The 16,473-nt window shown below is 48.3% G+C and overlaps 5 protein-coding genes across 5 annotated transcripts; 3 read left to right on the top strand and 2 right to left on the bottom strand.

The window, feature by feature from the left end:
• Nucleotides 1–122: 122 nt before the first annotated feature.
• Nucleotides 123–2,861, bottom strand: C922_02034 (hypothetical protein; the record flags this gene model as incomplete). Its single annotated transcript, XM_008817633.1, has 1 exon — nucleotides 123–2,861. The coding sequence occupies one exon, from the start codon at nucleotides 2,859–2,861 to the stop codon at nucleotides 123–125; it is 2,739 nt and encodes a 912-aa protein (XP_008815855.1).
• Nucleotides 2,862–4,454: 1,593 nt separating this feature from the next.
• C922_02035 (hypothetical protein) lies at nucleotides 4,455–5,825 on the top strand (the record flags this gene model as incomplete). The annotated part of the gene is made up of 1 exon (XM_008817634.1): nucleotides 4,455–5,825. One exon carries the CDS (start codon nucleotides 4,455–4,457, stop codon nucleotides 5,823–5,825), a length of 1,371 nt encoding a protein of 456 aa, XP_008815856.1.
• Nucleotides 5,826–6,970: 1,145 nt separating this feature from the next.
• C922_02036 (hypothetical protein) lies at nucleotides 6,971–8,475 on the bottom strand (the record flags this gene model as incomplete). The annotated part of the gene is made up of 3 exons (XM_008817635.1): nucleotides 6,971–7,081; nucleotides 7,413–8,017; nucleotides 8,283–8,475. The coding sequence occupies 3 exons, from the start codon at nucleotides 8,473–8,475 to the stop codon at nucleotides 6,971–6,973; spliced, it is 909 nt and encodes a 302-aa protein (XP_008815857.1).
• Nucleotides 8,476–11,999: 3,524 nt separating this feature from the next.
• C922_02037 (hypothetical protein) lies at nucleotides 12,000–12,928 on the top strand (the record flags this gene model as incomplete). The annotated part of the gene is made up of 2 exons (XM_008817636.1): nucleotides 12,000–12,321; nucleotides 12,567–12,928. 2 exons carry the CDS (start codon nucleotides 12,000–12,002, stop codon nucleotides 12,926–12,928), a joined length of 684 nt encoding a protein of 227 aa, XP_008815858.1.
• Nucleotides 12,929–15,226: 2,298 nt separating this feature from the next.
• Nucleotides 15,227–15,778, top strand: C922_02038 (40S ribosomal protein S15a; the record flags this gene model as incomplete). The annotated part of the gene is made up of 2 exons (XM_008817637.1): nucleotides 15,227–15,459; nucleotides 15,619–15,778. The coding sequence occupies 2 exons, from the start codon at nucleotides 15,227–15,229 to the stop codon at nucleotides 15,776–15,778; spliced, it is 393 nt and encodes a 130-aa protein (XP_008815859.1).
• Nucleotides 15,779–16,473: the final 695 nt, after the last annotated feature.

Raw genomic sequence — 16,473 nt, forward strand, 5'->3', positions numbered from 1 at the left:
GTGTGCCTAGGAAGTCACCAATCGAGGCGGGAACGACACACACATGCGTATAGCTGCTCATGTTTGCAGCCGAGTATCCCACTTGCGCTGTTCTCCTTCTTCTTCCCCTTCTGCGCCCCGGATCAGGACGCCTTAAATATGGATCCCCACATGTACCTGTGATTGTTGTCTTTGTATATGTTGTAGACGAGGCAATATTTCCACTTCATCATTTTTTGGATCTCTGAATCATCCGTATGGGTAATCGCCAGCAGGGGGAATTCATCTCGACTTATTTTTTCCTGTCCCTTCTGCATGGAGCTACTTCCTACCACCACGTCTTCTTCCCTGTCAGTGAGGGACCAAATCGAGTCGGCAGCATTAACTGGCTTGTTGAAAAAATCCTTTACAACGGTATGTCCCCGTATTGAAAGGAAGAAAAATGTATTGTCCATATCGATGTTGATATCATCTTTTCTGACGTATGGTCGCAGTGGGAAATACAGAACGAACGCGTACATTGTCTCTTGCCACACATAATGCTTTGCTCTACCTTCGATCTTCTCTCCGATGTCATAACCTTTTAACTGTTGCTTCTTTTTGATGTTATCTGTGTAACCGCGGCTACACTTATTTTCGCTCATCTCTTTTTCGAATTTTTTGAAGTATTTGTCCGTTCTCTCCTTTCCTCGGTCGTCTAGCTGTGGGTAGAGGTCCTTCCACATGTAGTGGTTCGGGTCATATTTCATTTCATTTTCCAGCTTCTTCATTAGCAACTCGCTCTTGATTGCGATGTCCTTCTTCGATTCGTACTCCTCTCGCCTCCGCTCTATTTCGGCCCTGCGCGGAGAGGAGGCATCTGTGGCAGCGGTAGTAGCGGTAACCGCGGTAGCATCGGTAGCACCTGCCGCAGTGGTAGCAGCGGGGGGGGCATCTTCGTTCAATGTGGCAGTCTGGTCCGCCTTCAACGTGGAAGTCTTATCCGCCTCCAGCGTGACAGTCTTATCCGCCTCCATCGTGGAAGTCTTATCCGCCTCCAACCTGGCAATCTGATCCTCCTCCAACCTGGTGGGAAACTCTCCTGCTTGCCCGGTGGCTAGTTGTCCCCCCTCCGGCTTGCAAACCAAGTTGCTCGTCGCGCCCCCCGAGTAGGATTGCAGAAAACTGTTCGCTTTGGCCTCATCGGCAAACGTCTCCGGAGTGATGCCTAACCATTTCTCATCCATCCTGTAAATATTACAGAGGTATATCTCCATCTTCACCCAGGTCTCACTGGTAAGCACATCGTATACACGTCTGTCTTCATCATTCATGGGTTCCTCTTGAGGGGAGAAGAGACCAAACAGGAAGGTATTGTTAATGTAGAAGATGGCCTTCTCTAGCTTCTTCATTGTTAAAATGCATTTCTGTATAATCTGGTGGCTATACATGAGAGGAAACTCCAGCATGGTCGAATTTGTGTTCTTATTATTTAGAATCACTCGGTCGCTAAACGTGTCATATATGTTGAATTCGATGGTGACGTTGGATTTTAGGTACCTCTCGCTATCGACGTAGGTATCCAAGTCGCAATTGAGGAGGCTGTTGGAGGATAAAACGTTTTTTACTTGTTCGTTTGGTACGCTCTTTTCGTCGTGTCTTTTTGACTCCTCCCTTCCCTGGGGAGACTCCTCCGTAGGCTCCAGAATTTCGTCCTCCCCTTCAGTCACCAGCTGTTTTAGGATGTTGCCTCTGTTCAGGGAGAAAAAATACTTCCTCAAGTTCTTTTTATTGTACAACTTGAGCGACTCCATCTCATCACTTCCCTTTTCCTCCCCTGGGGGATCCAAGCGGAAGTGGTTGACGATTTTTTCCCCCCCATCTCGGCTGTAGTTATCTGCGAGATCTTTCTCCACGAGGTAGGGAACCTCGCGGGAGGTATCCATGCAGGGTGAAGTGTCGATCCTGGGTGAAGTGTCCGTCCGGGGTGAACTCTTCTCATTTGGCCCCTCCTTTGGCCGCTTTTCCGAGGCTCCCGCCGTGTAGGCCCTGCGCATCCACCTACACACGGCCTCCACCAAACTCTTCGAGTCAGCGTACAGACCTGCCTCGTACACATGCTTCAACACATCATACACCCCAAGGTCCAGAAACTTATCCGAGAAGACGTCCTCCTGTCCTTTTAATTTCTCAATGATCTTTTTCTTCTTCTGCACTTCTCTCCTTTCCAGCACGTCGTCCTCTTTCCCCTTGATGTAATCCTCCGCTCGTTGCATCGCTTTGGTGAGTCTCTCCTCGTTCGGGTGGAGCGTGCCATCTGTCCGGCCCCTTCCACTCAGGTGTGGTGAGCCCTCTCGTTTGTTCGCCTCCTCCAAATCATTTCCCCCTGTTACCAGTTCCTCTTCTTCACGCTCGTTGTTGCCACCCTGCTTGGAAGCCCCAATTTTCTGCTTCCTCATGCCCCTCCTGTCCTCTGCACCCCCCTCGTGTAATGCAAAAAGGAACCAAGCCTTCCCTACATGGTAACCTCCCTTGTAGTAGCGCCCAGTTCGAGACAGCGCTGTGGAAACATAGGTTGTTTTATTTCCCCCCTTCTTTGCATCTCTGAATTGTTGTTCTCCATCTTGGACACATGTGTTCCTTCCGCGTCGATGGAACGGTTTGCAGAAAAGGTACCTGCACAACTTGGCAGGTCGCTTTACAATGCTGATTTGTTTGAAGCTTAAGCTAGGTCGTGGGAGGGACGCACTTCCTTTGTGACTTTTTCCCCTCCTGCTCTTTACGCACACGTTGCTTCTCCTCTGGAGAGTGAAACTTATGGCTGCCGTGTGTTGCTCCGTTACACTGTTGCTAGAGTGTGAAAGGGCTAAGTAGATCGCCACGAGTAGGCATACCCTGTTCATCCTTAGGGAGGGCGTCCCCAAATCATTCGCCAGAAGGGGCACTACTTTGGCTGAGAGGATGGTTGTTCTTTCCCTGCGATATTTTTGCCGCGTTGTATTTGTAGATTTTTTTTTTTTTTTTTTAATTTTTTATCCACTTCTGCGAGTAACCTATCCTACAATGCATCATCGCTTCCACACAGGTTCTTCCCCCTTTTATGGTTTCTTTTTTTTTTTTTTTTGAGGATGCCCTGCTTGGGTATTTTCTCGCCATGCCCAAGAGAGACCCAAAACTCCGGGCGCTACACAAGGGTGTTGCATACGCGCTGGGAGGTGAGCTCAACGGCGTTTTCTAGACGTTGCATGTGAACAAAGGAAAAGGTGAGAGCTACACACCCCGTGAGGGGTTCGTTGCGGGGACAAAGCTACCCACAGTTTTGTTTCCTCCTGGGGGAGGCCTGTTCACCAAGTGATGGGGGATGACACGGAGAGGAGAGCTAACCGCTGATGCCGCTCTGGCACTGCAACGCAATCTTGTCATCGCGATAGTGATGGAGGAAGTGACCGAGGCAGCGATCGGGGCAGCACCGTTTATGGACGGGGGGGGAATTGTCTCCCCACCTGAAATCGACCTATCGGAAGAGGACAGGACCCATCTTTTACAATGCCACTGGAGGTAATCACCTATCGACCGGACAGCACAATTGGATAAACACCGCACACATTCGGTGCGTACACAAAGATGGACACAAAGATGCACACATTGGGGAGAGGATGGTGAAAGAATGGGACCGTCTCGCTCTTGTTGTATGTCGGACCGTCCACTGTGCGAGCGCACCATCTGATTTGTACCTCCTTCCCGATGGAGATATATATCAACAGGCACGCGCGCACATTTGGAAAAAAAAAGAAAAAAAAAAAAAGAAAAAAAAAAAAAGAAAAAAAAAAGAAAAAAAAGATACCAAGTGGGACTATTTCCCCCCAACGGTGTGAAGCGCAGTTCCTTTTTGACAGCACCGTCTGGGGGGGGGTATGCACAAGGCGGAGTAACTTCAAAAAGAATTACACGCCAGTATTTTCCCCCCGCGCGTTTATTTTTCCAAAACGTTTGCTTCACCGATGTGTTCACTCTGCCAAAGCGCTCACCTTCCGGGTGCCTCTCTCTCGCTTCGCATTTACCCCTTTTTAAAGCAAAATCACGCAAAAAAAAAAAAATCGCAAAGGGTAAGGCGGCCCAAACGGGAAAACATCTCTGTCGTGTTCGTTACGGAGTGGCCAAGCGGCCGAAGTAGACATAACTCGCAAAAAAATAAAATAAGATAAAATAAAATGATGCAACGAAACAATTAACAAACGATTAACAAACGATTAACAAACGATTAAAAGATGATAAAGTAGAAGTAGTCACCCCGCGGGGAGCTCTTTTCACCATCTTTCTTTTCGCGACCAAGGTCTGCGCAATGCCCACACGGTTGGCGAGGTGGTCGCGCGGTCAGTTGTCTCCCCCCCCAAAGGGGCTCCATCAGTGCAGCACATCGGATCGGCCAAATCGGCAAGCGGCCAACTGACCCGTCTGATCGCTCTACCACTCTACCGCTCTAACCGCTCCTCAAGATGAGCGGCGGGGGCGAGGTCGTGCCAAGACTCAGCTTCGAGGAGATGCGGGGCGAGATGAGCAAGTACGGCGTGGAGATAACACAGGGGACGCTGAAGAATCCCACGACGGAAGACATGCAGGGAGTATACAGCATGTGCATAAAACACATCCTAAACAAAGACATTAATAACATACGGATAGAGGAGTTCACAGGGGACTTAAAAAGCTCCATGCCGTCTATTGACGGAATTCAAATTCTTCCGAACGAAGGGAAGAATCACCTGCAGGCCATCGGAAACTTGCGCTTCATTCGGCACTGCGAACAGATTAACAAGATACTATGCGTGGAAAACACACTCAGTTATATTTTCAAACCAGTCAGCAGTCACATGACCAAGCTTATAAATGCATTCATTCACTTCACCAAATATAAGGATCAGATTTATCTGGACAATGAGAAGAAAATTAAGAAAATCGAGCAAGGCAAGAGTGAACACCTCGCATTGGATGCTGAACTTAAAACACTAAGGAACGAATTACAGGCTCTATTGGAAAACTACGAACAGATAAAGAACAGTGTCCTTAGTGAAAAAAATAAAAAAAGAGATTACGAGGAAGAAATCATCGAAAATCAGAATCATCTGAATGCACAACAGAGTACTATCATCTCGTTAAGGGCCACCAAGGACAAAATTGTAAACGAAACTAATGAGCTGATATTCCAATTTTCTCGATTCAGACAAAAGAAAGAAGATCTCGAAGATCAGATTGTACCTTCCCCGGAAAAACTACAAGAATATAACCAAGAATTGAAGAATCTCTTACTAGAACATGTCTCCTACTTCGAATCGGACAAGAAAAAAAATGAAGAAATTAAAAACAAAATAAACGTTGCTGACTTATGTTTGAAAAAACTCGTCGAGCTGCTGACCTCTTTGACTGGACACTTTAACGATACGATTAAACATCACATAGGAAAGAAGGAGGAGTTAAAAGATCTCGAGAAACAATTGAAGACATTGAAAACGGATAAGGACCATCTCAGCATGAAGAAAAAGGATCAGGAAAGAATCCTGCGCGATACGGAGCAGTACTTTGCTGAGCAGAAAGCCAAGTGGAATGCAAAAGTGGAAGGAGAGGAGAAAAACGTCGTCGTCGTGCAGAAGAAAGTAAACCAAATGTATGAACAAATCGACGAAGTAAACAGAGAGGCCGACAAGGAAGCCCAAGAAATTGACTCCATTGTCAAGCTCATTCAGGACACGCTCGACAGCTACCGTCGGAACTTCGCCGTCATCGATGACTTAACCGAACGCACGCGCAACTCGCACGTTCAGCTCGCTGCCAAGCTCCGCAATATCGTCCTACCCTGCGCGGGGAATCCCTAACACACACGCGAGAGTCTCTACACACGTGCCGACACGTGTGTCCATACAGTTACTGCTGCGCCGAGAAGCGCGTATGCGCCAGGGGGGAAGTGTGTCTATATCCCAGTGGGCCTCTTTACCCGTGTTGAACTTCCCCGGGGGAGCGCCCCCCTTTTCGCGCATCCCCCGCTCGGCCGCCTTACAGCAGCTCCAACTTCCACTGCAGACGCCCCTGAACTGTTCAGCCAAATTGAAGGGTCCACGTGCACGACGCGTCGCCTAGTTAGGGAGTGCTTCCAAGTGGCGCGATTCGCCGGGTGGAACTCTGCTTGGTGCAAAAAAAAAAAAAAAAAAAAGTAGAAGGTAAAGTAAACATAAACGTAAAAGGTAACGTAAAAGAAAAAGAACAACGAGTCATACCTATTTCTACAATTCAATGATTCCCATAAACGTGTTTCACACCGGGGGGGAGGGGATGGCCAGCAGATGGCGTAGCAGAGGTGAGAAATAATCCGGTGTGTAACGCAAAAGTTGGCAGGGATGTAGTGAGGAGAAAGAAAAAAAAAAAAAGAAAAAAAAGCAAAAAAGGAAAAGCAAAAAAGGGAAAGAAAACAAGAAAAGAAAGAAAAAAAAGAAGGAAAAAACCAAAAATGAAAAAAAAAATTAAGCCAACTAGGGGAAAACAAGAGAGGTAAAAGAATCAATTAAAAATGGACACAAACGGGTTCTAATTCACAGGATACACATATAGATGTAGACATACGTTGGCGTGAAAAATGCGGGTTGAAAATAGATGCGTTTGACTGTAAATGGCACCATACATTTCGGCACGTGCAGGCAACTGCAGGCATGCATAAAACTACAAACGTGCATTCACGTGGCGAACAAGCCAGAGACAGGGAGAAAAGGATAAACAAAATTTCGTCTCGACTTGCATTGCGCCAGGGATGTCTGACCGTCCGTCCATTCTCACTTGCCACTGCTACCAGTTTGCATTTCTATGGCGAGACTGCATCCAGGGGGGGAAAGTGGGAGGGATGTATTTAACAACAGGGGTGTAAAGACGTGTCGGCAGAAAAAAAGACACAGGATGATATATATACATACATATGGAGGTGCACCGCTCCCGGGGAAGAGACGCAGCGACCCGGTTGCTTCTCCTTCATCTACCTCTTCAAACCAAAGTTGCTCCCATCGCCACGTGTATTTTCGTAGTCCCTGTAGCTATGGCGATAAAGGTAGGACAGCGGGCACGCCAGAACCACCGCTCCGGCGATCTGTGAAGGGGAGGGGGGGGAAGACATTAACTACACGGTGCTACGGGGAAGGGACGCAAATGCGCATGGTCAAGCGGTTAAGCGGTTAAGAGGTCAAGCGGTTAAGAGGTCAAGCGGTTAAGAGGTCAAGCGGTTAAGCGGTCAAGGGGGGCTCGAACCACGTTCAGCGCTTCGCCGCGATGATCTCGTTTGGGTAATCTTTCTTGGGTAATCTCTCTTGGGTAATGCCTCTTTGGCGTGCCACACGAGGCACACAAAAAGTTGTCCGCGTTGCTCTCGCTTCGCGATACTCTCCCTTCGCAGCGCTCGTGTCTCTTCCTCGCCCACTCACGTAGTTTCCAATAAGCGTAGGAAGCAAGTTACTGAGGTAGACTTCCGAGCAAGTGACCTTCGTCTTAACCATGAGGGCGAGATTGAGTGTGTACATATTGGCGACGATGTGCTCGTATCCTGCAATGGCGAAGGCGTAGACAGCGAAAAAGACGCTGAAGACCATCCCGGCTCCGTCCTTAATTGTCAATACAAAATACACAGCTAGGCAGACAAAGATGTTGCAACCAATAGCCAGAGAGACGCACTCGATAAACTTATGGTGCACTTTCTTCTCCGATATGTCATTTAAAAATTGAAAAATGTGATTCTTAGCAATGTCTTCATTCGTTTTGAACGCCCCTGATAAATGCGAAATGAAGAAGGCAAAGGATACTGCTCCCACGTAGTTGCCAAAGAGCGATATCGTCATTACTCGCAGATACTGCAGGAGAGTAATTTTCCTTTGCAGCAAAGCTGTCGTCACGGCTAGGGTGTTTCCCGTGAAGAGGTCCGATCCAGTGGCTATGATGCACAGGAAAGCTATCGGGAAGGTGAATCCGTAGACAAACGCGCTCATGGAGATGCCCACATGTTCTCGCAGTTTGTGGTAGTAGAAGTGGCCTCCTGCAGGGGGGGTGGTGGTGCAGCAGGTTATGAGTGAGGCAGCAGATTATGAGAGAGGCCACTTATCCGAGAGGCCGCTTATCCGAGAGGCCGCTTATCCGAGGGGCCGCTTATCCGAGGGGCCGCTTATCCGAGGAGCGAGTTAGCCCCTTTTTGGCAACATAGTTGCGAAGTCTGTAAAGTGGGCCAGACAAATTGGACATCCGTCATCTCAGCCATTTTGTGAGACCCACTTCAATCCTCTCTCCCCTACAGCATATATAACCTGCTATCCCTGAGGCGTGCGCGCAGACGCCGACGAAGAAGCCAGCCAAGATGGCCTTGACTAGCAGCGACAAATTGGGCAAATGGGCCTTCCCCTTCCCATACTCAACACATCGAATGTACGACTCGTCACTTGTGCACGCGGTCTTGACGCTTATGGGGTCTATCACATATTTACTGCTACCCTTTGACATTTTAAGTGGACGGGGGGGGATCGATGGGGAAGAAGAGGAAGAGGGAGAAAGGAATGCAAGAGAAGATCTGGGGGCAGGAGGGCTCAAGAAGTGATGGGGGCAGAAAGGGAGCCAAATGGGGGGCAAAGTGGGAACAAAAAAGCGGAAGAGCTCGAAGAGGAGCAGGAAGAGGAGCTGGAAGAAGAGCCAAAAAAAACCTTCTTCGTTAATCGGGAGTAATTCGCCTTGGCTGTAATTTCAAATGGGGCAACAAATCAGGGAGAGGAAAAAAAAAAGAAAAAACAAAAAAGAGAAAAAAAAAAGAGAGAAAAAAAAAATGTGTTGAAGGGTTCCTTCTTTTCCCCCAAATGGAAAAGGAAAAAAAAAACAAAGGACTGAGCGGGGAAGTAAGTGGCACGCGCGCACGAGAGTGTACGTAATTCTTTGGGCATGAGCATGTTGCCATAAATTATTTTCGCGTCACTTGTAATCATTAGTGGGTCACTGCGTTCACGCTAGTGCTTTCGCGTAACTGCTTTGGTGCAACCACTTTCGAGCCCCTACTTTGGAGCACTTACTTTTGAGCCCCTTTTTTTATGGGGAACACGCTGACGGAGGATAAGGCAAACTGACGAAGCGAATCGCGTAAACGGGAGAAAGTGCTACACAGATGCATGAGCCTGGCGTAGCTGACCCCAATGCGAACCGAGCAATGAGTGTGTTGAGCCCCATTTGTAGGATGTGCATGGGGATAGGGGGAAACCAGGGCAAAGGGGGACCAATGGATCTTTTGCCTATGTGCAAAATGCAGCCCTTGGCGACGTTGCAGCATCAATGGGGGAAAAGAACGGATGAATGTCCACTCCACTGTTCGCTACAAGAACATTGCTACAAAAATTGAAAGGGTTTACTGAACCGGTGAGGAGGGGGTGCAAAATGGGCACTGTAAAAAAGATTAGTCCCAATTTTAAAGTGGATTTCCTTTCGTGACCGTTCCGCCGAACGATTAAAGGTTGCTTGCCCTGAGACGTCACATGCATGTTCCTTCGTATGTGTATGCCTGCAGGCACGTTTCCGCTTTGCACCTTCCCTCGGGAAACCCTTTGCCAATGCGAAAACCGTTTAGTTTGGCCACGGAGTAACAAAAAGGGGCGTTCGGTGATGCGGCCATGCGGTGATGCGGCCATTCGGTGATGCGGCCATTCGGTGATGCGGCCATTCGGGCATACGTACGCTCTGCTCTCCCCATTTCGTATTCCCCACAGTGGGACAGACGGACGAACAAGGAGGGTACCGTCATGCATAGGCCACAATGAGGATGAAGTCTCCCAAAGGCACACGTAACTATGAATTACTCCACTTGCATGGATGCACCTTTACAGGGCAGATGGCACGCTCGCGTGGTGGTCACCTCAGCCATCGCTTCGTTGAAGTGTTGCATTAAAAGGTTGCCTTAAAACGATGCGTTAATACGTTGCGTTAAAGTTAACACCTCTATTGGGGGACCGCACAGTGGGGCTATACATTCCCCGGGAAAACATTGCAAGATGGGTGACCCGCCGCTCCTCCTCCGCCTATCCCCTGAAATAAAAACCATCAAGGGGGATTTACCCGCCTTCCTGATTAGCAACCGGCCAACCAACCCCCTCTTCTTGTGTGTCCTCCTTCCGGAAGCTCCCCTTCCCCCTTGCTCCTCTTATATGATCGTTCAAATGGGTGACGCGCTATTACATTTCCAATCGGGGGGGATGCATCTCACGTGAAAGAGAAAAGGTAGACCAATTCTGTTCTCTTTACTGATTGCTCATTTTTTTGTTGTTTTAGCGACGTACGACTCTGCTCAGCAGCTGAGCAGCTTCGTAGCACCTCACCTCCGCACCTCGAGAGGGCAACTCCTATTTAACTCACTCTTACATGTCGGAGGTGCACCCAGCTTCCATCGACTAGACAACGATCTGTTGGCAGCAGAGGCATTCCCTTTCCCATGATGCTTCAGCAACTGGGCCACGTTTGGCACAAAAAAACTGCTCTGCTAAGTTGTGACGCGAATTGACAATTTGTACGGATTTGCCTCCACATGGGAAACATGCAAAGAAGGAAGCGCGTCCCCGAGGCTAGATGCCAAGCCAACTGGTTCGCTACGTCCACGTAGGACCCGAGCAGGGGAAACTATTTCTTCCATTTGGTGAGAAAACCTGAACAATGTGAGGTGATAAAACTCCCTTTTTAACATCACCCCAATGTGTTCCTTTTTAGGGGGGAGGCAAAACTTTTTTCTTCCTTCCCATCGGATAGTAGAATTGGTGTATTTTTTTCTTTTCTCTTTTTTAGGAGAGGCTTTCCTTGTTCGTTATTCCCCATTTGTCTGTTTCTCCATCGGGCAGGCAGAGAAACTAGATCATGCGAATTCGCTAGGAGAGGGCATTCAGCCAAATGACGTGCCTTTTTAACTTTAATCTTACGTGGTACATTTCGTATACGTCGTCCGTGTGATATATGCATTTTTTCTTTTTTTTCTTCTTTTTTTCTTCTTTTTTCCTTTTTTTTTCCTTTTTTTTTCCTTTTTTTTTTTTTTTTTTTTTTTTTTTGCGGGCCTGACTCTCCCCCGCACTGCGCACACCTCACGCGTATCTACCAGTCAAACGCAGCTCTGCATCATTTCATTTCCGCGATCTACTTCGACATTTTTTTTTTCTTTTTCTTTTCAATTGGGCTTTTTCATTTATCACGATCTTCGTCACCTCCCCTTGTATGTGCCCTTATGCCGGCAATGCCATTTTTGTCAGTCAAGCGAAAGGAGCGCGGCGCAGTTGACCTCCTGGAGAAGCGAAAGGAAACGCCAATCGAGGAATACCCGGTGTTGATACCAAGAGAGGAAGCCACGTGCGAAATCCTTCCAGTGAAACGCTAGGGACCACCTCTACGAAAAACTAAAAATGCACTTGGAGCCAATGCGCTGAGGTTCGCCGGGGCAGAAGCCGAAGCCGTGCTGTGCCACGCCGCGCTCACGCGTGTTCATACTTCTCTCGCTCTTTTTCCTGGCCCGCTGCTGCTCAGTTGCAGCCCCTTTCTGGCAACCTTCCTTTGCATACTACAAGCCCTGCGAACGGCTCACCGAAAGTTCCATCACCAGTCGTCCACTAGTCCCCTCAAAGCTGAGGACCTCTCCCACCCCATCATCCACTTCGCCGCGTAACCTTCTGTACAAAGCTTAGCAGCTGCAACAGAGAGGAAATCCGTCACCAGGTATAGGGAAGCAACAACCCGGAAAAGGAAACCGGACGATGGGGAAGCAACAGGGGAGAAACTCGTCACACATGTCTGGCGAGGAATCCCAGCCGAAGATACAACACACAGTGGTTGAGCTCATTTTCGTCCCCTTCTACCGCCCCCATTGTACCCCCATTTATTGTGACCCTTCTTGTGACGTCACGTCGCACATATATGCAACTCAGCTCACCCCCCTCAGGCAGGCAAGCAGACTGACAGGTAGTAACGCAACCACACAGATAAACTCCCAGGCAACCACATAGACAGACGAACCAATGAAGGCGAAACTATACTCCAAGAATAAAGACAAGGATCAGGACAAGTACGGAGGAGGGGGGAGCTCCCAAAATATGAATGCCTTCAAGAGGCTATCCTCCAAAGTCCTAGGAGATTCAATTAACAATTTCGATTTGGGAAAAACTTTGGACAAAATAGACGAGCATGTAAAACAGTATCCCTTTTTGGATGACCTGGGGAAGAAGTATGGCATCAAGCCTTCCTACGTCATTGTGGGTGTTGGTGTTTTTCTCTTCCTCTCGCTTATCTTCGGTTGGGGGGCGGCCCTCATTTGCAACGTCGTTGGTTTTGCTTACCCAGGTGAGTCTCCACGATGTAGTTTCAACACCCTCGTGTTGCTTCTCCTCCACAATGCCGCGTCCCCTCCACAATGCCGCGTCCCATCCACAGTGCCGTGCCCCCTCCACAGTGCCGTGCCCCCTCCACAGTGCCGTGTCCCCTCCACAGTGCCGTGTCCCCTCCACAGTGCCGTGTCCCCTCCACAGTGCCACGTCCCCTCCACAGTGGTGCGCCCCCTCCACAATGCCGCTTTTTCCCTCTTACAGCCTACCAGTCCTTCAAAGCAGTCGAGTCGCAATGCAAAGACGAAACGAAATTGTGGCTAACCTACTGGGTGGTGTACTCTCTCTTCTTTTTTTTCGAGTACCTTATTGATATCATTTTATTTTGGGTCCCCTTTTACTATCTGCTCAAGTTACTGTTTCTCCTCTACCTGTATATGCCCCAAGTCAGGGGCGCCGAAACGGTGTACAATTATATCATTCGGCCCATCCTGTTAAAGCACGAGAAGACGATCGACAGCACGGTGAAGAAGATTAGCCAGACGGCTACCAGCCACCTGACGCAGTTCACGGGAAACCTCACGGAGAAGCTCGTGCAGGAGGGGATTCGCCGGAGAAATGTATGAGCAGGGTTGGCAGGAAGGGTTAGCAGTTCGGAGAAGCCATCATTAGAACAGTTATAATCAGAACAGCCATCACTGGGATAGGCATCATTGGGGACCCCCTCGCGCGACTTCCCTCCCCCCCTTGGTCACCATCGATGCAGGAAAAAGCAAGCACCTATATGAGCCTCGCAAAAGAAGCTCGAAAACGCAACACTCGTCTGCCACTTCGCTACGCCAATTTTCATCACCGAAATGACATTATGCTCGATTGAGACCACCGGTGGATCGGTGGCAAGATGAAGAGCGGTGCGATGTTATGCGACATCCCTTCCCAGGGGAGGGTTAACACAGACAGGTGGTCCCCTTAGCCCCTGAACACATGTCTCACCCCTACGTCCGTCACCCATTTTGAAGATGTTAAAATGGGGAATGTCTTTCCACATGAGGAGAGCCATGCACACAAAAATGTTTTTTTTTTCTTTTCTTTTGACACGCATTTTGTTGGCCGCGTTCCCCGAGCGCAGGCTAAGTTATTTCCACCCGCCTTCCATCATAGTCTTTGTCTCCTCCATCTGCTTCGTCTTATGCTTCTGCTTAGCATTATGGCTTTTGCTTCTTCTTCTCCCTCCTCCTTTTTTTTTTTTTTTTTTTTTTTTTTTTTTTTCTTTTTTTTTTTGGTGAAGAATATTTCCACAGTTAGGTACCTTTTTAAATTTTATCTGTCATGTGGGCATACATGTGCGCACGCGCAAAAGGGCACAGCTTCCTATGCCAGGCAGTTACATGGGTGTTCCACCGACCGACCCTTACGCAGAACAAGACACAGTTTCTTCCATTGGAGAGTACTTACCAGCAGGGGGAGATCAGTGAAGGGGGGGTCACCATACCCATTGGTATACAATCCCGTGTGACCAACACCGTCGTCATCCCATCCCTTTGGAGGAACTAAAACCAAGAAGGAGTGTTGGGGGGGTAGTGCATTTAGGGGTCCATTTGTCAGTGGGGTCCTCTATTCGAAGAGCTCGTCCGGACATCGACTGACTATAAACCCGCAGAGGAACAACCCCTCGAGGGTTCCAAAAATGAAGTTATGCGTACAATCGCTCCGTTGCTAATTTTATCATTTTATTTTATTTATTTTTTTTAACTGAGCAGCCATGTGTCGCGTTTTCCTTGGGGCATGTTGTAGGCGACGCGGAGAAGCGACAAAGGGGGAGAGTTTAAGTTCAAATTGGTGTTAATAGAACCGTGTAAATATGTGTTTCCTCTTTTTTTTCCCCCCGGCGCTTCTTTCATTTTTCTGGTTCCAGGTTTCACAGCGCCGATGGGGACAAACCAAACGTGTATGCTCGCCTCGTCACCAGAATGTCATATGTTTGCGGCGGCGTGCTGTGCACTTTGCATGGGCGGCAAAAAGAAAAAGAGGGTCGCGCCGCTATTTTATGCACTCCCCTATACCGTGGCGCCACCTCTTCACATCTGCGCCTGTGGAGGAGAGGCCACGACGAACCAAAGCTGGAGAGAAGGGTAACGCTCGCCACATCCTTCTTGAGAAAGGAAAAAGGTATCGCGACAAGAGGGTGTTGTCTCCCCCGAAAAGAAAGGAACAGAGAGAAAAAAAGAAAAAACGTTCCAAAGCGAACAAGCTGAATCCTGCACCTTTTCCTCCAGTTTACCGCGACTTGATTGCAATTTTTTTTTTTTTTTTCTTTTTTCCTTACAACATTATATGTATTGTACTTACTGGCTTACCATTTCGCGAACATTTTTTTTTTGCTTTACAATTTCATGCTTCCCGTTTTAAGTTTCTTCTTCCCACCGCTGACCATTTTTTTCATTTCGCGCTAGCTTACTATACTTTTTTCATATAATTCACCCCAAGGGGAAAAAGAAATATATAGAACTGCCTCGCTTGAGGAAATCTCTTTTTGCAATCATTGGAATACTTTTTCTTTAGTTAAGGTAAGGTTGAGGGGATTGCAAGTGATGCGGAAGGGGGGGAGGCTTAACTGACGAAGGGAGAGAGGCATATTGCTTTTCTTTGAGGATCCTGCTCGCCGTCATTAGGCCGTTACTCTGGCATTGCCACTGCCTCTCCCTCCATCAGTTAAAGCCTCCCCTTCCCTTTTTACATGGCCAAGCAACTTCAGAGCGACAGGACCGATATGATCTCCTTCTCCCATCATAAGGCAGCCACCTCACATATGTGCAAAATTTACTCTCCATTTTGTTTCTTCTGTTTTTTTGCTTCTTTTTTTTTTCCACTTTTTTGTTTCTTCTCTGTTCACTCATGTGACCAAACGTGCGTGCCCCCCGCAGATGGTTCGAATGAGCGTACTGGCTGACTGCCTAAAAACGATTAACAACGCGGAGAAGAGAGGAAGGCGACAGGTGCTGATAAGGCCCTCATCCAAAGTCGTCGTGAAATTCTTGCAGTACATGCAGAAGAAGGGGTACATTGGCAACTTTGAAATTGTAGATGATCATCGATCGGGAAAGATTGTGGTGAACCTCCTGGGACGAATAAACAAGTGCGCCGTCATATCACCCCGGTGAGTTTCGCGAGAGGGTTAATCGGTTTGTCAACGATTTGGTGTGTCAAGATCCGTATGAGGATGCTCCGCCTATCACGGTGTGGCCCCTATCACGGTGCGCCCCCTACCATGCCGCCCTTCTTACCATGCCGCCCCCTCCCTCCGCTCCCCCCGCAGGTACGACGTGAAGCTGGACGAGATCGAAAAGATCATCACCAACATTCTTCCCAGCCGACTCTTCGGTCACTTAATCCTGACAACCCCCTACGGTATTATGGATCATGAGGAGGCAAGAAGAAAGCACACGGGAGGAAAGGTCCTTGGCTTCTTCTTTTAACTTTAAGTAGGTGTTGTGTTGTACCTCTTAGCAAAGAAAGCACTCACTTTATCCCTTCCTGTGCGACGTGTGGCACCTTTGTTTGGAAGGTCACATGAGTGGGGTGAGAGACCCACCCGAGGGGCACATAAAGCATCTTGCACCGAAGAGGTGAACACAGTAGCCCAGAGAATGACCAAGCCGATGATGCGTACGAGGCTGATCGTGCGCGCCAGTCGCTCGCCACCCGCAGGTTATCCCCCGTCTCTTCGCTTGAAAGGTGGGTGACTGCATACCGCTTTACCGCTCAATTGGAGAGAAAGTCATTCTTTTTTTTTTTTTTTTTTTCTTAATTTAAAATCTGCGCGCCATTGTCTGTTTGTTTATTACATCCGTGTCGGCGCGTGGAGTTATACACCAGGTCGCGGGCGACCGCATGAAAACAAAGAATGACCGGATGGAGCAAAATGGGCAAAATGAGAAAAATGAGATGAGATAAATGAGTTAAATGAACTAAATGAACTAAAACGAAATGGATGAAATACATTGAAAATCGAAACGCGTGCAAAGAGACCGAGTGCTAGCCGCGCCACATTGCTAGATCAGCCACAACCCCGGACGCGGCAACAGGGGGCCGTTGTAAACATGGTGTGACGCTGACAGGGGTGTGGCAATCCCTCAGCACGGCCAATAAAACAGATACACACACAAAAAAA

Source organism: Plasmodium inui (genome assembly GCF_000524495.1).
Source record: "Plasmodium inui San Antonio 1 unplaced genomic scaffold supercont1.7, whole genome shotgun sequence".
NCBI classification, from domain to species: Eukaryota; Apicomplexa; class Aconoidasida; order Haemosporida; family Plasmodiidae; genus Plasmodium; species Plasmodium inui.